The 27783-nt window shown below is 37.8% G+C and overlaps 1 protein-coding gene across 7 annotated transcripts in view; it reads right to left on the bottom strand.

Annotated features, from left to right (window-relative positions):
* The window catches only part of TANC1 (tetratricopeptide repeat, ankyrin repeat and coiled-coil containing 1), a 102983-nt gene that overhangs the window by 31898 nt on the left and 43302 nt on the right, over positions 1-27783 (bottom strand). For 5 of the 7 annotated variants that reach the window (XM_052792996.1, XM_052792992.1, XM_052792999.1 and 2 more), the window contains 5 exons: positions 26587-26790; positions 15724-15825; positions 12560-12681; positions 11389-11578; positions 4260-4517 (listed from right to left, as the gene is read on the bottom strand). In XM_052792996.1, coding sequence (XP_052648956.1) covers positions 4260-4517; positions 11389-11578; positions 12560-12681; positions 15724-15825; positions 26587-26686 — 772 coding nt within the window. In that variant the 5' untranslated portion in view covers positions 26687-26790. Of the gene's footprint in view, positions 1-4259; positions 4518-11388; positions 11579-12559; positions 12682-15723; positions 15826-22564; positions 22646-26586; positions 26791-27783 lie in introns of those variants that run through there. The other 2 variants (XM_052792994.1, XM_052792997.1) reach the window with 2 other exon arrangements.

Raw genomic sequence — 27783 nt, 5'->3', positions numbered from 1 at the left:
CTGCAAGCTCAAGAAAGGGCCATCCTGACAAGCAGGAAATAAAGCAAATATAGCATGAGGCCTGCATGGATAAGCAAGGAGCTCCTAACTGAACACAAGCTGGATGGGGCTTTGAGCAACCTGATCTAGTGAAAGATGTCCCTGTCTACTGCAGGGGTTTGGAACTAGGTGGTAGTTAAAGATCCCTTCCAACCCAACCCATTCTGTGATTCTATGATACTATAAGATGATGACTGGCTTGGTGGATGGATGTTGTCTACCTTGACTTAGTAAGGCTTCTGACACTGTCTCCCATAACACTGCCGTGGACAAGCTCATGAAGTACAGGTTACGTAAGTGCAGAGTGAGGTGGACCCAAAATTGGCTGCATGGATGAGCACAGAGGGTTGTGATCGGTCCAGCTGGAGGCAACTCACTAGTGGTATACTCCAGCAATCAACGCTGGGTCCAGTACTGTTTAACGTCTTCATTAATGACCTACATGATGGGACAGTGTGCAACCTAACCAAGTCTGCAGATGATACAAAACTGGGAGGAACAGCTGACATGCCAGACAACTGTGCTGGCATTCTGATGGACCTTGACAGGCTGCAGAACCGGGCTGAGTGGAATCTCATGAAGTTCAACCAAGGGAAATGCAAAGTCCTCCATCTGAGGAGTAACCCCAGGCATCAGTACACAATGGGGGCCGACAGGCTGGAAAGCAGCTGTGCAGAAAAGGACCTTGGGGTTCTGGTGGTAAACAAGCCGACCGTAAGATTGCAATGCACCCTTGTGGCAAAGGCAGCCAACAGCATCCTGGGCTGCATGAGGAAGAGTGTTGCCAGCAGGTTCAGGGAGGCAATCCTCCTCTGCTCAGCACTGGTGACACCACATCTGGAGTACTGTGTCCAGTTCTGGGCTTCCCAGTACAAGAGAGACAGACCTACTGAGCATTAACGGACTACCATCTCTTCCTAGGGTAAAGCAGGGAAGTCAAAACGACAGGTCCTAGTTGTAAGAGGTGAATGGGGCTTGCAGTGGCATGTTCAGAGCCAAGGTATTCAGTACTAATATAGCAGAAGTCCAGCCTGAAAATTAAACTCCAGTCCAAATTTACAGCAATGAAAAAAATCCTGAATGCAGTGGATGAATAATAAAACAATGAAATGAAAGAGTTTAAAGACTAGAAAAAGAGCCAGAGTCAAAAAAAAGCAATGTTCATGTGGATGTCACTTTAAAAATATGAGAGGCTGCATGGAATTCCTTTGCATCAAACATGGAGGGAGGTCTCAGGTTTGAACTGAGTTTGTTCAGCTTTGAACAGAGATGGCTAAGGCAGCAGCTGACTGTCATTCTTTACCTAACAGGAGGCCACAATCAGACTCTTCTTGGAGAGGCACAGTAACAGGATGAGAGGCAATGAACACAGGCTGGAACACGGGAAATTCACACTAGATATAAAGGAAAAAAAATTCACTGAGGACACCCAAACAAGTTGCCTGAAGATATGGGGGAATATTCATCCTTGGAGTTACTGAACTCTCAACTGAACAAGGCCCTGAGCAAACTGTTCTAATTGGATGCGCTTCCAGTGAGGCGGTGGACCAGAAACCTCCAGAGGCCCCTTACAACCTCAAGTAGTCTATGCTTTTTTAACACTTGGAAAACTCAGGTACTCTTAAGTCTACAAGAAGCCAAAGCTAAAATCTGGGGATCTGTATTTCAGGCAGCTGTAACAATGAAAAGGCAGTTACTGCAGTCCTCTTTGGCAACAAAGCCATTTAGTACAGAGTGAAATTCCCCCAAATTTATGCAGTAGTGCTATAATATCCATGAGAAGAAGGTGGTTGCTGCTTCCTCCCCCATCATGTCCTAGAGTCAGCAAAACTCACGTCCACCTCCAAAAGGCACTAGTTTTAAACAGACATGCAGATCAATTACGTGGAAAAAACATGAATCACATGCAAGCAATAAAAATGCTCCAAATGATAATCAGAGCAGAACGCATGAGCTTAACATACGATGCAGAGTTGGAATATCATATTCATCATGTTCATGAATGAGGCAGTTTTCTTCAGGAAGAGAATAACGTAAGATAAAAGGAAAAGCAGGAGCATGGCATGGTTGTGGTCCATCTCAGAACTCCAAAACAGGGAGTGAGACATAATAAAAGGGGAAGCAGTAACAGCAAGACGCAATTCAATGACTCCTAAAACAACACTCCTGCTTCTCTAGCAGGGAGTGGAAGTGTGACAACTTCCAATCCCATGTTCATCTAGGAAAAATTTCTGCAGTCACCCTTATCTGCAAGGTTATTGCAGATTAATTATTTGATTTCTTGCATGTGTAGCACAAGTATCTAGTTTTTAAAGAGAGATATTTAACACTGGTGGTCAAAAGCCAGAAAACAGTAATATACAGCTTAAAAGCACCTAAGATTTCACAAAAATCTATAGCCAAAATCTCTGCACTATCAGATACTAGAACATCTAAGATCAGGATATTACATTTCCTTTGACATGGGACAATTTGCACAGAGCTTTAACTTTTTGGCGCTACAAAACTATAGCTCAGCTCATTCAATAGACAAACTGCAGATAAATCAAGGTATTTTCAAAGCAGACTCAAAAATCATTTCTAACCTTTGTCATTTTATAACTACATAAAATAGCTAGAGACATGCAAATTTATTACCATTGTTTGCTGCTGTTCACTGTAAGACATTCACTTTCGTCAACAGATGATTCTAACGAACAAACATAGCAGAAAGCCAGAAAGCTTTGCTCAGTGCTAACAGCAGTTTTATGGAGAACTGTGAACTCTCTCTCCCGCTGTGAACCTGTGCATTATTGTATTCATATTATGATAAGTTGCTGCAAAATAAGCCTTCAACTGTGGAATTTTGAAACAATGTGCTAATGACTTTTGTGGTATTTTAAAACCTCAAATTACCTTTATTAAGATTGCAGTGTGCGTTTCAGTATCTTTCATGAAGCATTCTAAATGTAGGACTGGTTTTTTTAAAGCATCGGATTTTCGCCATTACCGACAAGTCTTAGGTTCGTGATAACATTTACTGGGCTGCATTAGCATCTTTTTCTATTGGAGTTCCAATGTATTATAATTTGCTGGACTTTTCCAGAATAAACACATTATATACTTCCTTTGAAAATGAAATGGAGAATGTTTCTTTTTTTTTTGCCCCAGCTGAACCAACATGTTTGTGCCTTCACAACGAAAACACAGAATTAGTGCTCATACTAAAATCTATAGCCTTCCAAAATTTAAAGTGGTGTTGTCAGAACTTAAAAGATTATCATCAAAATTGCTAGCACGTTCTTTGCCAAAATTTTGCTATTGACGATTTCAAAAGTTGGTTTACTAGCAATATTTCTCCTATACATCTTACCATACTAAGAAAATCCCACGCATCAATTTTTGTTTCGTCTTTCATACTAAAAATACTCCCTTTTACTTGCAATATTTTCTAGCTGGAATGAAGTATAATATCTTCCCTCTAGGAATCACCAACTCCCAAGCCCTAACCTCATTACTGAAGTTTTCTTCACACTGCTTTTACCAAGTTTTTTAACTTTGAATTTTTAATTAGCTAAACCTACCGCCACATATATGGCAGCCATGCTTCTGAACACTACCAGAACATTTTTCTTGCAGGGTTATTTATGTAAGCAAACTGCCCATTATTGTTAGAATCTGATGGGCTCTACTAAGAGATTCCAAGTCAGAAGTGCTTTCTGAGAGATCTATTTCACAACTCTTAGAAAAAGTAATGGTAATTCACATATTTATCTATCACAACTGAACGGACTCACATGTTCTAAATGAACGGTTCAACTAGAAGGCAGAATTTCACATAGTTCTTTAAAAAATATATATGTTACTTGTTCAACAGAGATCAAAGTATGATTTTGCTTTTAGCGTTAGTCAGATTTACAGATCCAGCAAATGCAAACATACACAAAAGCAACAACCTCAAGGATTAGTTGACGCCAGATACAGTCCTAGAATGACTGATGCACTTTTAAGTGTTCCAGAAGTCCTGACCTAACCAATACCTACTAAAGAGCACCATAAAAGGCCTCCATATGACAATTTTAAACAACTTGGGTAATGCTCATCTATTCAATTTAGAACCTATGCTCTTTTCTTTTTAGCCTATAAAAAAACTTTCATAGTAACACCCTAACTTCAACAGAAAGATTCAACAGAAATGTCCTATCATTAAGAACATCCTTTTTTCCACCTCAGGACTTTACCTGCAACGGAGTTTGGACGAGGCATTATTAAAGAGCCAGAACTTTGAGCATAAGGAACGGGACCCTCTCCTGTTGGTACTGCTTTTGGCAAATTCTCAGCAGATCCAACGGCCTCCTCTTCTGCAACTGGTGAACAATTATCTGTTCTTCGATCATGACTAATCCCTTGATGTTTTCCAGCTCTAAGACTCCCATCCTTGTTCCATTCCAAACTGGATCCACTACGATCATCATTTTCTGATGAACTTGTTATAGTTGCTGAAAAAGAGAGAAAAAAACCCCTAAAGTACACATCAGAGGAAAATGGTGCACTCATGTTAATATGTGTTGTAATTTTCATACTCAAATGGCATTTTGGGCCAGCAGATATTCAAGTATTTCTTCACTGGATATTTCGTTAAGTTTAAGGAATATTATTTATCTAAAAGAACTGAACAACACAGCTTCTCAGATTGGGAAGAACACCTGAGAAAGGAGGCAAGAAAATGTTCTGAAGAATCCAGGTGTATCTTTAGATCTATGCAATTTGTGCTGAGGGCGGGGGGTGGGGGAGGACGGGACCCAGAGCATTTATGACTTTATATGAAGGATCTACTACTTCACCAAAACATGTGTCAACTTCTTTTAAAAATTAAAATTCTATAACATATCTTGCAAATTTGCAAACCACTCTGTAAACATGAAGACAACAAAAGCGCATTAAGAAGTAAAAACAGCATGTAGAGCAAGAAAAAAATTTAAATGCATCTTTTTGATGATTCACATTTTTGAAGACTAATATTTTAAAAAAAGAATTCAAAATTCACTTCTTCGAAAAAACTTCCACAGTTCTTCCAAAGTTGGAAGGCTTTCCATAAGCCTACTTGTGACCAAACATCCTGTACATTGTGAAGCATAAATGACAAAAATTCAATGTTGTTCAGAGATCTAGCTCACCTAACATAGATAGCTTAGCTACATTAGGATTACAATCAGCCTGTCACATACCTGGCAAACTAATCCTGAGAGAAAGCTTCCAGCAACTGAGCTATATACTACATCTTTCTTAAGTACCTACCACATTTCGCCCTCAGAAAGAGCATACAAGGCTTGATGCATGTTTCATCAGACCCAGTACTGTATATGAACAAAAATTCAGATTATATTAAACATACTGATTTAGGTTTTTAAGTATTTCAGTGTACTGCAGTGCAAAGTAAATCAGAGGCTCAAATAAAGGCTTTTTTTGGTTTGTTTCTGATGTCATTATAAACCAACCAGAAAACATTTACAAATAATTTTTCAACAGTATGTGAAACTTTTTGGCAGTAAGATGTGGGGTTTTTGCTATGAAAATTTCAGATGCCGCAAAATAAGCAGCACAAAGCTAGACAGATCCTCAGCTAAAAGACAACTAAAGACCACCGTGGTGTTTTTGGATGCTGCATTACAGAACAGTAGTTTTCCACTGCTGCAGTGATTCACTTCATGAAAGCTGAAACAACACAAACTGCATTATCTAGAGTGCTCCAAATATTCCAGTTTGGTGGCTGAGGGTTATCAGAGTGCATCTTTAGTTCCTCAAGATTGTAGTTAATCAAGGCCTCCTGCAATAACTGAAGGTGTGAAGAATTTATATTCCTAAAGACCTACTTGAGTAATGTTTGATAAAACTATGCTAATGTGCTCACATAAAAACACTTTGCAAGTATATACTGGTTTTCGTATGTTTAATAGTGAAATTACTCTGCTTCATTTAAAATGTTTTTCAATACTTACATTAAACTCTCACAAAATAACTGAACAACAAATACTTATTAAAGGTTAAACCGATGCTCAATGTGTTTTGAACACTTGAACGCAACAGAGGAAGATATAAAACGAGATGAAAGGGCATCAGGATTTAAAAAAAAAAAAAAAAAAAATCAATGCCAGTTCAAATAATATCTATGTGAACTGTGGATCCTCCCCAGGCTAAGTTTTTAAATGTTAAAGGTATATATGTGGCAATTCTACACTCAACTCACCAAATCATTAAGTAAAACATTCTGGCATATTAGACTGCTAACAAAATGCAAACACACAGACTTCTCCTTGGAACTCTGAGGCTTCTCCAGTCAGAAGAAGCACCAACTATTCTTTTTTCACATCAACTGCACTGCAGCTTCAGCCTTGTAGGACGATGAGGTACTCGTACAACTTCACATTCTTCCTGCTTAGCCTCACATTCACAAGAAATTTAAGACCTGATGCTTAAATTCAAGAGCTTCTATTCTAAGAAATACCAGTAATATGACATACATTTTAGAGGCAATAGAGGAAAAAGCTTTTCAGGCATTTCATTAACCTTTGTACACAGCTTAGACTGTACTTCTGCATGACAAATTTATTTCATTTTTATGGTCGTGTCAAAAAAATCTGGCTCCTCCTGAAGTATGAAATAGTTAAAACTATGATTCTTCCTAGAGTGAAATGTAGCATCAGGAAACCTCACTACTCAAGATTTCCATACTGAAACAGTGGCAAGTATCCTGAAAAAGCTTACATTTTGGCCAGTAGCCCAGTCTTTTCTGCTACTTAGCTCATTACTGAAGATTAAAACCTGCCTCCACTATTATATCAGACTCAATAGAAGCAACTACAGCAGGAAAACATTAGAAAACTAGAAGAAACCTAAACCGTAAGTGAAAAAAGAGGGAAAGGAAGAAAAGATAGATTTCCCATCAGAGTCTGCTGGCCCAGAAAACATAGTGGGAGTAGAAATACAATGGAAGCCCACATAAGAAGCATGAAAGAGAAAGCTATTTTCATGGTTGGATAAACTCTGTCAAAGACATTAGAAAACATATACTTGCTAAACATAATTTAAAATGCACATTTACTACTAATAACAAATTTGAATGCACAGACACATTTGTATTTAAAAAACAAAAACACAGGTCATTTATCAGAGAGATGCCTCTTATTTCCCTTCTTGGTTCCATGCCTTTATAGATGTAAGGGGTGCTGTCATGGGTTGCCAAGGGACAAGGGGTGTTCAAATTCTCCCTGATTTTGAGACACAAATTACAACTCTGCAGAACTGTGGCAGATTATTTTCATATGGTCCCATGATCATGAACCATACATGCTTGACTGAAGAAACTATACAGAGTTCCCCCCCACCTGCTCTCACACTCATACTCTTCACAAATCTGCCATGCTCTCTCTTCTCCCTTTATAATGAAGGACTTCTTTTCATGTTTCTCCTGTTTTTGAAACTCCCTCCTTTTCATTGGTTCAATAAGCAACTTTTATCATTGGGTTAAAAAACTTTTTCTTAAAAATATTAGTACTTACAAGGTTATACAATGGATGATGTAGTTGTCATGCCAATATACTATTTTAAACAAACATGAAGCTAGTTCTGAACTCATTTAGAACATGGACTTACTCATAGAATATTTCAAGCTTGCAAAACATGTGTAGTAGGTTTGTATCAGTATCGACGCTTGTCCACTTGAGAGAAGGAAAGCTCTCAGTCAAGAATAGGTTTTAAAGAAGGTTAAAGAACAGAGCTCCAGCCTATTATCCTGCCTTTCTGGAAGGAAAGAAAGAATCCACTCCACTCCAAAACCAGCAGCTACTTCTATAGTCTTGGATGAACTATGTGTTACTGATACTGTAAATGTATTTATTCCAAGACTTCATAAAGTATCTGTATAAGAAATGCATCTTCTGTGACATTAAACTGCATGTACAAAACATACATGCATCCCTCCCCTGGGCTGCAGTACCTCACACAAGAGCTCAGTAAGGCTGAAAGTATGTAATTAACAGAGAATGAGGATCCCTTTTTCCCCTTCTATATCACTGTGCTGGTTTTGGCTGGGATAGAGTTAATTTTCTTTCTAGGAGCTGCTATAGTGTTATGTTTTGCGTTTAGTATGAAAAGAATGTTGATAACATAAACTGATGTTTTCAGTTGCTGCTAAGTAATGTTTAGACTAAGTCAAGGATTTTTCAGCTTCTCATGCGCAGCCAGCAAGAAAGCTGGAGGGGCACAAGTTGGGAGGGGACACAGCCAGGGCAGCTGACCCCAACTGGCCAAAGGAATATTTCATACCATATGATGTCATGCCCAGTATATAAACTGGGGGGAGTTGGCATGAGGGGACCGCTGCTCGGGAACTAACTGGGCATTGGTCAGTGAGAGGTGAGCAATTGCATTGTGCACCACTTGTTTTGTATATTCCAGTCCTTCTATTATTATTGTCATTTTATTATTATGATCATTATTAGTTTCTTCCTTTCTGTTCTATTAAACTGTTCTTATCTCAACCCACAAGTTTTACCTTTTTCCTTCTGATTCTCTCCCCCATCCCACTGGGTGGGGGCGAGTGAGTAAGCAGCTGTGTGGTACTTAGTTGCTGGCTGGGGTTAAACCATGACACCATACGATGTCATGCTCAGCATACAAAACTTGGGGAAGAAGAAGGTAGGGGAGGACGTTCGGAGTGATGGTGTTTGTCTTCCCAAGTCACTGTTACACATGATGGAGCCCTGCTTTCCTGGAGGTGGCTGAACACCTGCCTGCCGATGGGAAGTGGTGAATTAATTCCTCGTTTTGCTTGGCTTGCACAGGCAGCTTTTGCTTTCCCTATTAAACTGTCTTTATCTTAACCCACGAGCTTCCACACTTTTACCCTTTGATTCTCTCCCCATCCCACTGGGGGGGGGTGGGGGGGGTGGGGGGGGTGAGCGAGCAGCTGGGTGGGGCTTAGGTGCCACCTGGGGTTAAACCACGACAATCACGTACTAGAGAAGTAATTTAGTGTATTAGTAACGCCAATTTTTATATTCACATTGACGCTACTCTCACCGATATAAACAAAAGTTACATGCAAAACACCGTGCAGTCCTTAAACTTTTTTTGCAAAGTCAACTAAGTTTTTTAGTGCGGTACCACTTTAAACAAATGAACAAACACATTGATTTAGATCTCCAGACAACTAAGTATTCCAAACCAACATGACTCCTCTTTTTATAAAGGGCAAACACTCACCACTTGGAGAAGCCTTAACAAAGGTCCCAAATTCTTAAGAAACATGCCTAAGCAGAAGTGCCTAATAGTCTACGCATCACTTACAGAGCTAGTAAAAGCTTAAGCATAGATGCATTTATGAAGCTAGAAGTATCTTTGTAACCATGTCCTATGTGGGAAGCCTGTTTTGTTTTAATGGCACAACTCTCAGATCCCTGTGTCATTCAGAGAACTGATTTAAACTACTCTATTAAAAAAGCAAAACTCCTGTAAAACATTTTAAACAAGGAAATGACTAAGGTATACTGACAGATAAATATTTTTTGCCACAAGAGGCATTACTGTTTCTTCTAGACATACACTGCTGTATTTTTACACCAATATACTCACTTGTACAATCATTTCAGTTTGTTTTATACTTGCATCAGTGTAATCAAAACAGGAAACCCTAAATTCTGACAAAACCTATAACTAATGTACTCTATTGTCAAGTCAGGCAGTGACTGAATCCTGTGAACCCAGGAGCAACAATTCTGATATACCCTTTCCTTTACATCAAAATATTAATGCTATCCCAAAACTAGATCCTACACAAAATTAACCATGGACAATGGCTTTTATCAATCTACTATGGAATGAGTTCACAAAATCATTTTCTAAAACTGATGTACTTAAGTGTTACACAAATGAGTCTTCTGATGTATGATGAACACCTCTTTTAGAATAACTGATCAGTAAAAATAGTATTATGTCATAACTTATGACTATTAGTTACTTCACTATATAATAAAATGCAAGAACATCTATAAAGTCAGAGTGAAGTGTTATCAACTGCGATTTGAAAACATGTTATTATCACTACTTCTTGGCAAGTATTACACCAATGATCATCATGTTAGTATAATGGCAGGCAGAGACCACTTTCACTTGGAATTCCTTCTATAAACAAAAGTTGGAAATAAAAAGGTACTAAGTTCACAGTCAAAGACAATGACATATCTTAAGCTTACTTTGTTAAATATAGGCATTTAAGATTTAGAATTACTTCCCTTTTTCAGCCTCTCTAAATTTAGTCCATCAGCTAGACTTAAATAAACTGAAAGCTCACTTTCTCAATTTGTATATTGAGAAAGCATCAGGTTAGGGGGCATTTTGTGCTTTGTTTTTGTTGGTAAGCTTAACAGCTGTTACAAAATAAATTTTAAAAGGGATCAATTGGTTAAGGAGTCAGCATTTTAAAAGAAATATTGACTAAACCAATAAAGAAGAACAAACCTTCCTACAACAGTTTGTAACAACATGAAAAATATGCTTTTTACATCTTAGTCTGACCTTCCAGAAAATATTAAAGCAGCCACTTGGGTGCCCAAAGGTACAGGTAGATAGCGGTACAGACAAAGATTCATTAGGGCAGGGAGCAGAAATAGGGAAGATGGCACAAACGAGGCAGCAAAGAATTTAGATCTTTTCCTTAATACTGAACAGACCTACTGAAATATTCAGCTAGTTGGTAAAAGGAGCTATGGAACAGTTGGTCTGCGATGGTAGCTGCCTCTAAAGATAGCTGACTCCCCACAGAAGAAGCATATATAGCCTCAGTTCAGTCATCTATTCAGTGGAGGATAACACAATTACACCTTTTCCATGATGCCCCATTTTAGCTTCATTTTCATGCCAATTACTCAAACATTTGCACTGTTTTTAAACGGTTTGATTTATGTTATTCTCGTAAGAAGTAGCATCAATTATTTTTTCCTCAGCTGGAAATTAAACCAGCTTCAAGTTATGCTGTGCTTCACCATTATGAAATGCATTGTAGAGACATATAATGGAAAAGGAAAAAGGCAGAAGAAAATATGAAATGGAGCATAACAGAGGAAATTAATGATTTTAAAGGAAAACATGGAGAAATTAGAACTGCACCAGGAAAACAAGAGAAATGCACACCTAACAACAGTAACTGTTATAGCCAAAGAATATGATTTGAATCTTTCAAGCACAGAGGATTTGAAACAGGATCCGTGGACAGTATAAAATTGAACACAATGTCATGAAGCAGCTATTCAGACTTGTACTATTAAGAAAAGATTAATTTCTATTAATTGCATTACTAATTAAGACGCTTACCTATAATTCCACTGTCCTTGCTCTCCAGGGTGGAGCTAGGGCTGCTAATGGTTCCACAGGGACTACCTTTGTTAGCTGCTGTTTTGCTAACACAGCTGTTGAGAGTAGAGCAGGGACTATCAGTGCTAGGTGATGTAGTGCTGCTTGTGAGGGTGGAACATGGACTCACTCCTTGACTGGCTACTGTACACTGCAATGTGAAGAAAAATGAATAGTTATTGCACAGGAGTCAGTACACTACTGTGCTGAAAAATAGAAACATCAAGGTGAAGTAGAATAAGAACAAAGCAGAGAGCCCATTTTTCAAACAAAAACTTCAAGGAGCTGAAACTTTATTTTGATTGGGAACCTTAATGACATATTTTCAGATTACTCTTAAAAAGTGAATTCTGAAGAAAAAAGGGAATTTCACAGTTCAGTGAAGAGTTGCAGTGAGTCAGATTTCTTCTCCATTAAATATTTTACTGGATACCCCTCCCCTCCACCCCCAGTATTTATTTTTGGGTTACAAACACTAGAACTGCAGACTTATTCACATTTTACTATCAATAAAACCCAAACTGATGCACTAAGATTTGTGAGGCCTTGGACTAAAAGTGGAGAGAGAGAGGGGAAGAAAGAGAGATTGGTAGTTACTGTGCAGTTTCGGTTAGCAGATGCATTTCATATGGATAGCAACTGCTTGCTTCTCCCCAATTCTTCTACCCTCAAATAACAGAGAAAGACTGTCAAATGAAGTGAACTTCTCAGGAAAAAAAAAAAAAAACAAAAAAACCCCACACACGCCCCAAAAGCATGCTCCTATTTTAACAAACCACTGACATTTTCCATTCTCATAAATCACTGAGAATAGAAGGAAAAAAAAGTTCCTCCTAAATACTAAAATAAGGCAGAGAGAACCCTAGAAGCTATTCACATTCACAGTAGATTAGATTTATCTTCCAGAAATGAGAAGTCTACTCTTTTTTTTTTAAGAATGCAATGCCAACTCACAACTTCAAAACAAACACACACTTGTTATAAGTAATTTACAATTCTATTACCATATGTCTATTAAAATATAATGTATTTTAGTAAATATCAAGTAACTGCAACTAGCGGATAGAGGAAATAGCATTAGTCCTCTCAGAAACAGGATGAACATTAAATGTATTATTTTCCGTTATCCTACCATGACTTCATTTTTCTCTTCTATATGAGCAGAAGTTGGGATCCCTTCTCCCAGTAAAAAACCCAATCTTGTCATCAATTCTTGTGCTGCAGGAGAACAGCTTGAGTCTTTATCAGGCTTTGCTTTGGAGTGGGGGAAAAAGGTTGAAGATTAGAGTCTTGTATTTGGAAACCGTTACAAGAGGTAGCAAAAGTACAATCAAATGTAAACACCAGTTCTTCTGTCAGCAATATGTCCAACAAAGAAACTAATGCCATTTAAACTTTTTGTCCATTAAACTGTTGGTGGGTCTTGGATCCTCTACATATCTGCACAAACACAGGGGAGAAAAAACCTACCCTGCCAGTCAAAACAGAAATGGTTACGTGCAACCAGTTCATCACTGGACTGATGATCGATGTGATTATTCTAACAGCAGCATTAAACTCAGTGCTATCAAAGCTCAGTGGCAGACTGAAATTCTGTTCCAGTAATTTTTAATACAGTTTCCTGTAATGTTAAAAACCCGATAAGTAGAGGTTAGTAATACAGATGTTTTGTAAGCTTACAGTTAACACTACAACTAATACCATACATTTTTGTTGTGCTTGCTATGCCAAGGATATGACACCAGTTCTGAATGTCTCAGCTTGTCTGGTTGTAAAAGTATTTTATCAGTACAGTGCTTTAAAATGTCTTCTGAGGTTTAACAGATATAATCAAAGTTCAAAACGAGGCAACCTCCAACAAAAACAGTCAACCACATATCTGCTTAGGAAAAACACCTATTGCTAACAGAATCTCACAAACTAGCATCTTCTGTCATTTTCTTTCTTTGATGCCAACAGTTTGGCATCACCTACCAAGCTGTCATGCTCTTCCCTAGCAGAAACATTTATACAGTATTTATTTCTTTTGTCCATTAAAAAAAGAATAATACGTAGGCCTGTCCCATCCTCAGGTATAAACAGTTAACTAAGGAGCATCATCTAACCACTTGGAGAAATAGCTCACAGCAGGAATTCTCAGCTACAGAACTGCTGGCTGCAGTAGCTACCACCTGACTGCAAAGAGGGAAAAAAGCAGGAGCACCCATACTGCTCCTTCCCAGTCAGCGCCGTCTGGGCAAGGCACCGAGCTTCTGGATGTCATCCCCACACAACTGGAAGTCAGTAGGGACATCCTAACAGTTTTATCAGTTTCAAATTTGGCTACTTCATGCAACAAAAAGTTCCTAATTGATAAGGAGCACCTCAGAGGAAGTGTGAAGAGAGGGAGAGAGACGTAAGTGTATGGACTTAACTGATGAAGTTTAAACTTCAGAGGACAGACAAGCCTCTCAGCTGCACTACCTTCTACACTATCAACAAGCAGAGCAGCGGGGAAAGGAAAGAAAAAAAAAGGCTGAACCGCCCCTTTTAATTTGTTCTTTCCTTTACGGCTCCACTAAGCCAAGTGAGCATCAGGACAGTATTCACTCTTCACGAAGAGCATATGGTATCTAACCACATAAGACACAGCTGAGATTCAGTGGTATTTGCAATAAACAGCACATTTTTCCCCAAGCTGCAGATTGTAAGAAAAACATAGAAAACAATGACTTTAACTGAACAGCTTGACCAGTAAGCATTACTTCAACAATGTTTCACTTCGAGTGACATAAAACCCATGGTTTGCAAATATGAGTAGTTTACTAGTCAACCATCCTTTTTTTCACTCCAGCTCAATGCCTACTTGAACGCACTTATTTCTTAATTTTGCAGACAGCTTAAAGTTTTACTCTGGAAGATCGAATTACCTGATTCTCACTTAATCCCAAAAGGAGGAAGTGTATGAAATGGTGTCTTTTTTGAAAGCAGATACAAAAACTTCTGTATCTCGGAATATTTTGCAAATTGACAGGTCTTAGAATATTTCACTGGAAAACATATTTTCTCTGTCATATTTTCATTTTGAGGGTTACAATTACTCTTTAAAATTACAATCCTGGAAATTACAAAGTTTGTGAAATCAACCTCTTCATTCTTCTATCAAGGTTACAAAACCCTATTACTATTATATTTCAATCTTAATCTTTGACAAGTCTGAGTAAGTGTTAGGCATAGTACCAAATTCAGTTCAGAAACAGAGATGAAAGCCAAGAGTCTAAGGTGCTCAACCCAGCAATCACTGTTGAATCCTTAAACACTAGAGTTTAATTTTGACCTTCAGCAGTCTCACTGTCTGGGAGTACAACTCTGTGAAAAAGAGGATCATCATGAGATGGTCACCTTCAGATTAGGGAGATGAGGAATACATGCTCTCCCAGTTGGACATAAAACTTTAATGCCAGCACTAAGATGGCTTTGAAGGTGGAGGCACAAGAGGGAGCAGTGTAACTGTAACCTATCAAATAGGGCATACAGAAGATGGTGAAAACAATTACAATGAGTTCTGTTTTCACTAGTAAGTATCAAAAATAAGGGGCTTTCTAAAAAAGAAAGCATTGGCTTTTATAACTGTAGCTTTCTTTAAAATTGAAGCAAAACAAAACCAAAAAATTGTTCAGCTGGAAGCTCATCAGTTACATGCAATGACTTTAGTGACTGAAAAATTAATCTAAAAATACAAGGCATATGAAATTCACGTTACAGTGCACATAGTCATAGACCAACATATGGGTCATTCTGCTTTGACCATGACATTCACTGTCAAAGCCACACTCTGTTATGCACTAGTCAAATTTAACAAACATGAAACTTTCCAAGAATACCAATTAACTCCAGGGAGGTAGCTTTTCCCAGCTTTGCCAACACAAGAGTCCACAGTTACTGCCTTCTTATTGAGCAAGCTTTTACAAAATTTCTAAAATGAAGCATTGTACCCGGTGCAGAGCTACACACTTGGACTCAATTTAATTTAAAAACAAGTTCAGAAAAATTCTAGTAGGCTTTTGGCATATGTAGTAATCAACAACACTCGGACATCATTTTGCCTGCAGTACATGCACAGCTCCAAGATCTGAGACAGATATAAAGATCACGTAAGCATAATGGCAAGAATCTCCTCCTTACCACGAGCATGTTAAATCTGCAAAACATTCTTACAAATAAAGAATCAGATTTCCTTATTATGCAGGCTCCTTTGTATCACTCTGAAATGAACAGCTGTTCTACCAAATAAAGTATCACTGAACAGACTCTTACCATTTTGACTGGATTCTCCTTGCTCTGATCCTTTTCTCAGCGGTAGTGCTGCCTCACCTGGCACTCTAGGACTTTCCACATACTTGGGCTTCCTGATCGGACCTGCAATGGGAATAAGCTGAGTGTATCTAATTTTTTCCAGATGGACCTCAGGTTTCATACGTACAGTGTCTATCCTACGTGATGCAAAAAAAGCAGAGGAATTATTTCTTACATACACAGCTGCTACTGTAAAGACTAGTGAGCTGCTGCACTTCCACTCTTATGAGAAAGAAACACTCTTTGGGCTTTTGGGAGTAAAAAAGCCTGCTGGAAAACAAGACCAATCTGCTTGCTGTGACAAACCTGAAAAATTTTCCTGTATATGTAAAGTGAGTGACTCTTTCATGTTCGAACTCAGAGAACATTCAATGGGTCTCCTCGGTTCAGAGATTTTATTTTCCATTATAATAGGATGATAATTTTGTTATCAGCATCTTTGAAGCTAGGAGAAAAAGACTACAGGCAGACAGCTTGCAACATCAACACACTAAATAATTCAAACCCAAGAAGCTTTATATTACAGCATACTTTCTCCAAATACTGACACATGCCCTGATCATAAGGAATGATGAAGAGGAGTTCAAAAAACAAAAGAAAACATTAGTGGCTACTAATGGTTTCATTAAACAGCAGCATTCCCAGTTCACGTACATACTAAGTTCAAACATACCACCTTCAGTATTAAGAAGAATTGTGTATTCACACACACACTTTTCAAAAATTAAACTGATTCACTCTTTACTCTCACTGTTAGCTTCATGTTTTGGTTTCAGGCTGTTTATGATCCTATTCTTTGCTAAATATGGTTTAGCAGCAACCACAGGAAATGTTAACTACACAACTTATCTAACAGAAGGGGAACGATGCTGCCCTCTAAAGGTTTAGCAGAAAAAGTGTACTGGTACTATTGAATCAACAAACATCTGCTTGTGCTACACAGTGTGAAATTCCGATCTTAATTCATCAACTGATAGTACTGGCAGGTAGACCACTACGCTGATGCGCAATATATCATAGAACTGAAACTCCACCATGTATTTATCCTCATCCTGAAAAGTATGTCAACAGAATTTTGTATCAATAAAGGCATATCCAACACTAAGAGTTTTGGAAAAGCATGAACAGGGAAACTTGTAAAGTTACACACTAGAAAGCTAAGATACTTAAGGCATAGGGAACAGAAACGTCATCATCAGCGGTACTGAAAACTCAAACCCAAATTTTTGTCCTAAATTTTCATTAAGACAATCCCAATTTCTTGTAATATGTGTAACAAAGCCACTTGAAACTTTCAAAGTTTTAGTGAGCTTGAGGTGCAGAAGGCGATTGCAATGTTCCATCCAGAAGAACATAAGTATTAGCTGGAAGTCCCTAGAAACACAGTCAGTTGCTAGGCTTAACAAAATACTGAAACAGAGGTATTTTTGTGGAGTGCCCCGGCTTTAGCAACAGACAGTGATTCTCCCTTCTTATTTAAATACAACCTCTTGTTATATTACAGAGCTACGATCTCAGGTTCTTTCTATCATGCAACATCATTGTAAGAGTAAGAAAGGAGGTTTCCTCACTTGAAAATATGTCTGACGTTGCAGCCAAGTGATTTTTAAATACATACACCAGGCCACAGTGACAAAGCACAACAGAAAACCATTCTACCAGCAGCATTCCACTTTTGCATCTTGCAAGTTTGCTATTACTCTTATTATTTTATTCATAATAATAATAAAATCAGTCTCAAAAGCAAGCTTGCAGAACTTGGCATATTTCATGAAGAACGTTTCTTGTGATACTCCACAGAATCCTGAACTTACAGTTACATGGTCACATTATTTCTTCTTTTTCTTTTTTTTTTTTTTTTTAAAATCAGGCAATGAATTCAAATACTTGTTATTTCTTATATCTCTCAGCAATAAGCTACTGACGAGGCTGATTTTTTTTCCTTGTTCATTTTTTTTACGAATGGAAAACAATCAATAAACGATACACAGTACACAAAACCAATAAGCCTTTTAAGAAGCAGACCTACAACACTGCCGCAGGACATGGATTTTATTATTATGAAACTTTGCAATTTTCAAGTTGTTTCACTTTCTGACTCTGCCTGTTGTAGAACTAGGGACTGGGCCATGGAAGGCCTCTTACAAACAGTTTAACTTACGGTCAATGAGAAGTGAAACAGCAGCAGGTCAGGAAACGTTACTTGCGTGTCCACACTGTAACTGCGGAGTGTCAGAACTCTGGATCTGAGCACTGACCAGTGCCTCCAAAGATGGCCAGAGCTGAAGCCAGGAAGCTCCAAGAAAGCTAGAGGCGGTTGTATGTGAAGCAAGGGCAGTTCACAATACATCTTTGGAGCAACAGCTAGCTATGCTACTGGGTAAACACATCCTCCGTGTCCCATCCCCTCCTCTAAACTGAACTGCCTGTTCACCTGCTGAATGAATTCAGTCCAGCAATGCTTCCACAAAGAAAGCAGCTGTGCTCAGTCACCCACTCTGAGTATCAGTGGTAAAGATGACAAAATTGTGGCCATGGTTTTTAAACTTCCCTGACTTAATCATTATAATCACAGTAGCACACTGATACCTGGTTAGAGAATCACTGACCCAGCACAAAACAACTGTTAATGAATCCTATGTCCTAACAGTTCATAAGCCCACACAGTGATTTTACAGGCCTATGATAGGCCCATTTTTAACCAATATATCTTCATGAGTTTTGCCTGCTACAATATTAAAGGAATCTTTAAAAAGCAATGTTTTTGATGGAAGCACTTAAAATTCATTCTGTAGCTTATGGTGAAATCCGTAGCTTACACGGATTTCACGTAAAACTCAAACTGGTATTAAAAAGGTTTTTAAATTACAGTTTATAGTCTTTCAATCCCTTAATCTTATAGAATAACACATTAGATACTGTTTGACTGAGAAATCATGCATTTCTAAAAAGAAAGGAGTGAAAAAAGATTTTAGGTAAGTATTCTTTTCTGTAGGAACTATAATATCATGAATGAAGTGCCAGATTGAAAAGCTGGTTTTACAAAGATTACTTCATCTGTTAAGAGTTATACAGCAAGCTTGGTTCTCTCATTTCCTAAGGAAACCAAGCCAAAAAAACAGAGAAAGCAGCTTAGTTATCAAGCTATTAAGCAAGATCTTTCCTTCCCACAGAAGTTCACAAACTTATCAAGAAGAAGCAGAAGTCTCATGACACGAAAGAGTTCCAGTAGATAAAAGTAAAAGGCTACTGGTAAATTCCCAAATAGTTGTGAAAGTATTTTTTCACTATTTCTGAAGCCAACATTTGTCAATCATGACAATGCCTCAGTGTCTACAGCTACTTATTCTTTTAATATACATGGACAGCTGTAACTGCATCCACAGATGCTACTGCAGCATTTGACAAGTGATGTCTTTAATTAGTTTTACAATGAGATTTCAAGACAGCAATGAAGGATACAGCTAGCACCTTTCCTTAAGTTAAATGTACGAAACATAACTAAAGGTAGAGTTTTCAAAACACAGGAGGTGAATGTGCCATTAAACAACAACAAAAATACATCCTCAATAACAACAAGAAACAGTTTTAAAATAAAATAGCCTGTAACATACTGGAATCAGAGAAAAAAAATGACCAAAAAACCCCCAAACAACAACACAGGCACAAACTGAGTTTCAGTCCTAGTGTATAACCACCTCACTGTGCTATTGCCTTGCTAAGTGTTACTTTGCCACTGCAGCCCTTCAGGTCTCACTTTCTTCCTCTCACACCAGTAACAAAAGGAGAAGTACTTACCTACCTACCTTACTTGAAAGTGCTCACAGTATTTGGATAAAATAGAACTGGCTTGCCAGTTATTCTTAGTATGTGGTGTTTAAGCCGCACACTACAAACAACTCCAGTAGGCTGGCTTCCCTTCGCTCTTCCTCCTTATTGCTAGTATGTAACTTAGGTCTTGCACTTCAGGCTTCCAAGTTTTCTTCCTTTTTCTGGTCTGCAATCTCCCTCACTAGCAAAGTAAACCCCATTCAGAAAGCACTGGAGAGGGACCTGCAGGACTGATGCTAACTATACCACATCACCCTTGATAAGGTGGTTTTCTTGTCTTCAATTTGGGTCTTCAAATAGCATCCTTCTACTTGACTCAAAATTCAAGGGCACGCCAAAGTTCTCCGAGACATCCCACACTTTGTTTATTAAAAATCCGCAGTATATTTAGGCTATGACACTTGCAGTCACACAAAGTGTCCCATCCTTCCTTTTGGCAGCAGTCTCAGATGCTACATTAAGCCTCCGAAAGCGACATTGATTTCTTGCTCATTTTCATGACCACTTTAAGGCTGACAACTGCTTTTAAAGACAAGTTGCAACTCTCTCCATTTTGGCCTTAGGCTCCCCAGGGTAACACACCACCCCAGCACACTGTAACTGAGCTGAAAATGCACGGCCTGCTACATCACAGGCCTACATACATTATTATGGCCCGGGTACGATCTGGTTCTACCAGAGCGCTGAGGCCTTTCATTACGGGACCTACCTGTTCTTTCAGATTTCCACCTAGAAGTGGAATATGGGAATATGGCGATAACCTAATTTCTTAGCTAAGAAATACTGGGCAGGGAATGTAAGTCATATATGAACGTATGTTTGTATCTCCACCTAAAGACTATGAGACGATTACATTTTTTGAACTAAAAGATAGCTTAGCTACCAACTATCACCAGAGGGTGCTCTTTCGATGCTGTTTCATAACAAAAACAAAGGGCATTGGCCCTGGTGAAAGCAGCTAAAAATACATTCCTTTGAAACAAAATCACATCCTTTAAGGAGACAACAGTCCAAATCTGTCATTTGTAAGCAGAAGTATAATCAGATGTATCAAAGTTGAACAACAAAAAGCAACCATTCTAAAAGAACCAGAACAACATGTAGCAGTCATGTAAAACAGATCAGAACGGAGGTATCTTCAGGACGTATTCTTAACACTCACCCTTTAAGCTGTGGAAGAGACCCTTTATTGCATTTTCTTCCTCATAAACTAACGTGGAAGTGACTTACGGTACTTGCAAATCAGATGCACGACATTGCAATAACTAGGAAAATTCATAGTAACTTTATTTTCGTGCACTAATCTAGACTAGGACACATGAATTAATCCATGGATGAAAAAGGACCCATTTAAACATGAACTGCACCTGCACAATGGAAGCTCTTTTCCAAAAGTGTAAGATGGCTGAATCAGGTCTGATAAAAGGTTCATCTGGGACAGTATTTTATCAGCAGCAAACAGCAGAGAAGAATCTAAGTTAGGGAAAACATACTTCCCTGGTACACCTTTCCTGACTTGTGTTAAGTGGCTTAACGTTCCCGAGTCAGAAGCGGTCGCTTTCTGTCTAAGAGTTCAAGATGGATTTTCCTTCCAAGAATTTATCCCAGCCTTTCTTTAACAATCTGCACCATCCACAAGTTAACCCGACACTGCATGAAATAGTAATCATACTGTCTCCTTTTCCCACCAATTGTCTTTCTTCCACACAGAAAAATACCAGCCAAATCTATTTAAATTTCTCCTTCAGAGCCATTCCACACCTTTCGTCATTCCTGCAGCCCTTCTCTAGCTCTCTCCTACCTCTGTTGTAGATTTTTAAAGTTGGTATCACCAGAGCTACACCAGCGTCTTCCTGAGGAAGACAAACTACAGATTTATACAATTCCATAATTATACTTTTTTTTGTTTATCATCTATTGATTTCCTAGTAATTTTTAATGCTTTTTTGACTGCAGAAGAGCTGATTTTCCACAAGGTTACTGTAACTTCTGCATCTCCTTCCTAGTCCTCCGAACTGGCTTTCCCTCCCATCAGCATTAAATGAATCCGTATCTGTACTGATACTGGGGCCTGCCCCGACCCCAGTGCAGGACCTTGCACTTGGATAGCTTAGTGCGTGCAAGAGGAACCGCTTCCCAGTGTTCTCAAGATCGGTGCACAAAACTGAAGCCTTAGGCGAAACCAGTTCTCTTACCTAGTCTAGTCTCAAGTTTCAGGTATGCAGATTATTTTTTTAATTAAAAGTTTTAATTAAAGTTTAATTTAAAAACTAACTAGAAGTTCTATTGCACATTTATGGAAGACTCTTCCAGCAGTCATCTTTGATATTCACTGATGTCTTTAAAAGGAAAGCTGCTTCCTTTCTCTGTTCAGGCATGACAGTATCAATAATTTAAGTCAGTAAACATTTACTTCAAGGGCAGCAACAGTATTTTTCATTAACACCTTAAACTCCAACAACCAATTTTTTGGAACCTCCTCTATAAATCACTGTTTTCATTCTTTTAGTTGACTCTCCTAAATCAGAGTACAATCAACTATTGCTCTTTAAGAGCATGAATATTGATTTAGTTGCACACCTGTAAGATTACCAATCCAAGCAATGTTCATTCTAGCTTTATAGTAGAAGAAACTCAACTTACTGTGACAATTTTTCATTTACTGCTCCCCTTCCCAGAGTTGTCCTGCTGACTTTTTCCTTGTTCTGTTCGTTTCTGTTCGTTTACCCACCTCCTCCTCAATGAACTATTTCATTAAGGAAGCTTTTGACTCCAAATGAACCAGTCGCTTTAGTTCTGCCAATAATTTTAGGCTCCTTAGTAATTTAAGATATAGTTTCTCTCTTCCCTCCTTTTATAGAGTTGAGGACTGAACTGGGGCCAGAAACACTGGTACTCTTCCAAGCTCTTCCCACAAAAGAAAAATCTCCCCCACCTCCTATGCAAATAATTAAAACACAATGTCACTCACAGCAGATCATGCAAACGGGATTGTGCAGCTTTCCGTGTGCCAGTGAAGAAGTTCAGCTTGCTCTCCCGTGGTTTTGCCTGCCTATGTGTTATGAGGTTCTAGTGGCTGACCTACTTGCAGATGGATGGGCAAAAAAGCAGCTATGACCACACATGCGCTGCAGCAAAGATGCGTGTCTCAGTTGTGTACATTTGTCATCGTGCCTGCCCACTGTGATAGGAACAATAAAATACCTAACAGTGCTAACGTACTGGTCTCCTAGCATACGAGGACTGATCAGTTCAGTCTCAAGCCTGAACCCTACCTAGAGGGGTAGCAGACGAGGGAAAGGAAATGAGAAGTGGGATGCCAGAGATCAGGATAGCAGTTTCAAAGTGACACCAAACCCAAAAAGTCCTGTGTTCATCCAGGGAGTCCCCAGACTAGCAATTTCCAAATCTGTTCTGAACAGATACCTTGATGTTTAGCAAGTTAGAGGTATCTAAGTGCTTTTCCCAGTGAGATGAGTCCAAACCTGAGAAATTATAATTACATTATTCATGGAACAAATATGCCTATGACAGAACAAAATCCTCTTAGTCTAAAGGGACAGAACAAAAACACCATGCTCCCCATAGTACCTCTGTGGCTAATCCATACTTGCAGAAGCATTCTATTCTCCGAGTCATCTGGAGTAGAAAACTACAAAGAGGTATACAACATTCACAGGGAAAATAATTTCAAGCATAACATCCTCTTCCTACCATCGCATTTTTAATTAAAAAAAAATTAGATAAAACTCAAAAAAACCCCGAAGCAACCCAGAAGGTAAAATAACCTTCAAAATTTGCAAACATTCACGCAAGTAAGAATATGCCTGACATGAAGGGGGAAATAAGTGCATTTTCATTATTTTAAATTATAAATTAAACAGTTTCTGTTTTAATTTATACGTTGCTTGAATGTAAATCTACAAACTGGCCTTATATTTTATTTGTTGCTGTTGCTCTTTTTCATATGGTACTACTGCTAAATGATATAGTAAATTACCGACATTTATTAAGATGTTAAAAGTATTTGCAATACCTTTTGCTTAACAAGATGCAGTCAAAGAATTTGCTTTCTTTCAAGCACCATCTATCTATGAGTGTGCAACTTTCTAAAAAGGTAGGAAATTGAGTATAAAACATACTTCCATCATTAACTAAATCACTTTTGGTGGAACTAAAATGCTGGTTTTTCAACAGTTTTATGTGATGGATAACTAGATTGCGAGTGGATGAAGCAATTATAAAAGGAAAAAGTTTGCTCGAGTCCTACTCAAAATGCTGGCACATTTTAAAGAAATGACAATAGACAGAAATACTTGCCGCTCAGGCAGTAGTGAAGCCAAGCAGAGAGGTGAAATTAGAACAAAAAACAAAACCAAAAATACCCCTCTGAAGCCACAGATTAACACCCACTTGGAAATATGCAGAAAGGGCAATGAAAGGAAAAGCAGTAAGAGCAACTCGTTGCTTAATTAATTTACATTGAAGATTTTTCTGTTCTAGAGATCACCAACTAGAGTCTAATCCTGTGAAAGAGTCTGAATGTTAATACCAGTTACACAAAAACTTAAAATATTTTACAGTGCATTTCTTACTGCAGAATGCTCTTCCATGCATCATTTTAAAATTATTTAACCAGGAAAACCTATTTTTATTCACTGATCATGTAAGCATAATTAAGTAGCTGTTTTTAAATGAGCAAATATAGATGCAGGACTAGATAAATGTAAGCTAGAGTACAGACAAACTTGCTAGAAAAGTGGTAATGTACTGACTACGAAGCCCTCAAATACAGATGTTTTCAAGAACATTAGTGCAAGTAACTATTGGTTAACTACACCTTTTATTTTTGAATTTATAACCCTGAAACACACCGTCAGGAAAATCTGATTTTTTTAATTTACTAAGCAAAATTTTTAACTAAAACTACTCAGACTCAATAAAAAGTTATGAAAAACTCCTGGGTAGCATTTAGTGAATATACTTGTTCATAATTACCATTGATTATATATACAGTATATTGCTTCAGTCCAGTAGACACTAAATAGAATTTTATTTCAAGGAAGTAAGTTATGCAAGGTTATCACCTTATATGTGTATGACCATCGACATGCCTGGGTTATACAAACAGAACTACAGAACAAAACCAAAGGTAGAACAAATGATTACATGTGTCAAGGGACAATCTTTCCCTCTACTCCATTACACAGTTTCAAAGACTTTAACAAATATTAGTGATATTATTTACATTGAAAAATACATCTCTAAGTACTTGCTTTGACTTCACCTGTAAACTGAGGACTGAAATTAGAATTTTGTTCTACCACTGGTTAGATAACTTCATCACTACATCTTAACTTCAGAATACTACTTTAACTTTCCATGCAACCCTTTCTTCTTTCATCCACCATACCCTGAAAAATCTTCAACTTGCTATTTGTAAGCTACTAATTCAGAGTGCTTTGAAATCAGTACATTAGTATACTCTCTCTCTTACTCCTGCCCCAGCATAGACAGATAATTTATATTAAATCATCTTCCATTAGCTATAGTTTGTTGAAAGTCAAACGAACAGCACGGGATGTTTCCATCAGCATCCTATCACCTGCATAGGTATTTGTACAAAATAGTAACACATAAATGCCAATGCATTCGCAGCACTTCATAATCTTAAGAAATCTTTTTCTTTGGCTATATATCACAGTGCAATGACTTTGAAGTCATTGTGAATAAGGCTTTTCATTCAAAATTTGTCAACTGCTACACATTTTCTGCATGAGAAACAGTTAGCAGCCTATACTCTCCTTATGAAAATGCATGTCACTAAAGTAAACCATGGAGTAGGGAGGTTAGTAAGTTATTATCTCAAATGCACCTAGAATGCACTTAAGTTTTACCAACAGTAACAAAACTAAGAGTTAGATCCCGACCTTCAGTTAAGTCTTTGGCAAAAATACCATTTCCTTCTCCATTACAAGGACTTCACCCTACCTTTTGAAATTGTTTACCACACAAATCACTTGTAATAAGAGACAAAACAAACAAAATAACATTCCGTGGCTCAAAATATTTACATGAACTGTCAAAATCAACCCAAAATTAAACATGAAGTGAGATTATTATTTTTAAATTTTGAAAGGAAAAAGTAAATATTGATAGGCAATTTAAACCAAGAATACTTTCTACAAATTGTATTTACTATCCTGTGGCAATTCTTTGAGTAACAATTCTTCCTTAATTTTATGTAAAATGAGTCATTAACCAAGACATTTCTCAGTGCTGAGAAAAACCAACTTTTGACACTTTGTTCCTAGACCTTATAAACTTTACAACAAAGAACCACAAAACTGTTAAGTGTCTCCACAAGTAATAGGAACATGGACAATTTCACTTGAAGCTCAAGCTTTGACCTGAATGGACCTAAGTGATGCTAGCATGTTGGAATGATTTATATGTACAGAATGCTGATAAAAAGAGATCCAGATGGAGGACCTTATTTAGCAAGGCTCACACATAAGTACACGGTCATTATTAAGGACACAACCACTGAAAATTAACAAGTTTCTTGTTCCAACTTCAGCAGCCATCTATCTACTAATACATTTATGTATGTAGATATGAGTAAAATAAATGAACTTAAAAGCCACAAACAACATTCACTCTTACACAGTCACTAACATGCATAAACAAAGGTTTTTGCACTGTCTTCTACCTAACTGATATACTAATCATAAATAATGAGTTTTAAACATTCAGACAATTCAATAGAGGTATTTGCAATACCAATTAGAATAATTCTTTGCTATATGAAATAACATATTCTATTTAATCACCAATTACCTTTTTGCCCTGGGAACATGCAAAAAGCATTCACTGCTCTTGTTCTTATTGCAAAAGATTAACATGATTTTACTGTGTTACTTTATATAAAGTGTATTGAAAACTGAGTTAAAGTGCTGTGAAGATTTTAGTTGCTCATCAGTTTCATTTTACCTGGAGACTTTTTGTTTGATCTTGACTGCATCAAATAGGACTGGCGTGGCAGCAGAGGTGAAGATGGCAGCGACATTGAGACTCCTTTAGTCAAGTTCATTCTATAAGTGTCCTCAGAGACTGGCTGATTGCCAATGGGAAAATCTCCATTGTGGCCAGATGTTGCTATAACCTGCAAGGCATTCTCTGGGCAGGAGTCACCTGCTAAAAATAAAATTTTGTCATCTGTTATGTGATATACCAAAATAAAAAGCATAGAGTTGCATTGAAATACAAGTATTTAACATAGGAAAATATATCTGCCAGCAACAATTCAGCATGACTCATCCTACTGTGCACCCTCCACTGCAGAATCCAGATAGCCACTGGAAAAATTTAAATATACAAGTAAGCGAGATTTTATTTTACTGTAATAGACATAGCAAGGGGGAAGAAAAACCTCACTTTCAACACAGCAAGTACTTTCCAGATTTCATCCTTAGAGGTAAAACCAAGTTTCCTATGAAGATAGAAGTATTTTTACAGCTGAAAAAGTATTTTAGGATCACTGTGATATCCTGAAAGTCAAGACCAGCCGAAAATACTGTTTACTGAACTAGTTCAAGGAAGAATTTAGTCGGGTTACCCCTTACACTCAATTAAAAGGTGGATCGCTGAAAGGTACACTCATAGATGGCCAGTCTAAGCTTTATCTTTCTGTTTTAAAACCGAGAGATCCAGTTATGTGCAATTTGACAGCAATGGTGATTTTTTTATCTAGGGAAAAAACAAGCTATTGGTTCACAACATACTAAGTGGCACATCAAAACAGGGAAATACACTCAAAAGAGAGAAATTTCTTGCTGGTGCAGGAAATGCAATTTCAGCTACATCAAGACTGTATTTTCAAAACAACAGAAAAATATATTGCTCACAGTAATGATTCAAAGACAGCAGAAATACATGTTGAAAGTGCTAGGTTTTTCCTAGTCAGATAACAGAAACAGAGCTGAAAAACAAAGGTTAACAACTAACTACAGCTTTTTTTAATATCCAAAGTAGGGTATTGCTCAATAATTTACATGAACTACTGTTGAAATTGAATTGGTATGACCAAAGATAAGAAACAGCAAAACAAAACTGATGCAAAGAGGAAAGAGAATGCCAGAACATTTTTTAAACAAGTCCACGTGCAACAAGCAGCATGGTTGAAGTACT

This window comes from Harpia harpyja, chromosome 7 (genome assembly GCF_026419915.1).
Source record: "Harpia harpyja isolate bHarHar1 chromosome 7, bHarHar1 primary haplotype, whole genome shotgun sequence".
NCBI classification, from domain to species: domain Eukaryota; kingdom Metazoa; phylum Chordata; class Aves; order Accipitriformes; family Accipitridae; genus Harpia; species Harpia harpyja.
Note: the sequence above shows the minus strand (reverse complement) of the source record. Positions and strands in the feature narration are given on the sequence as shown.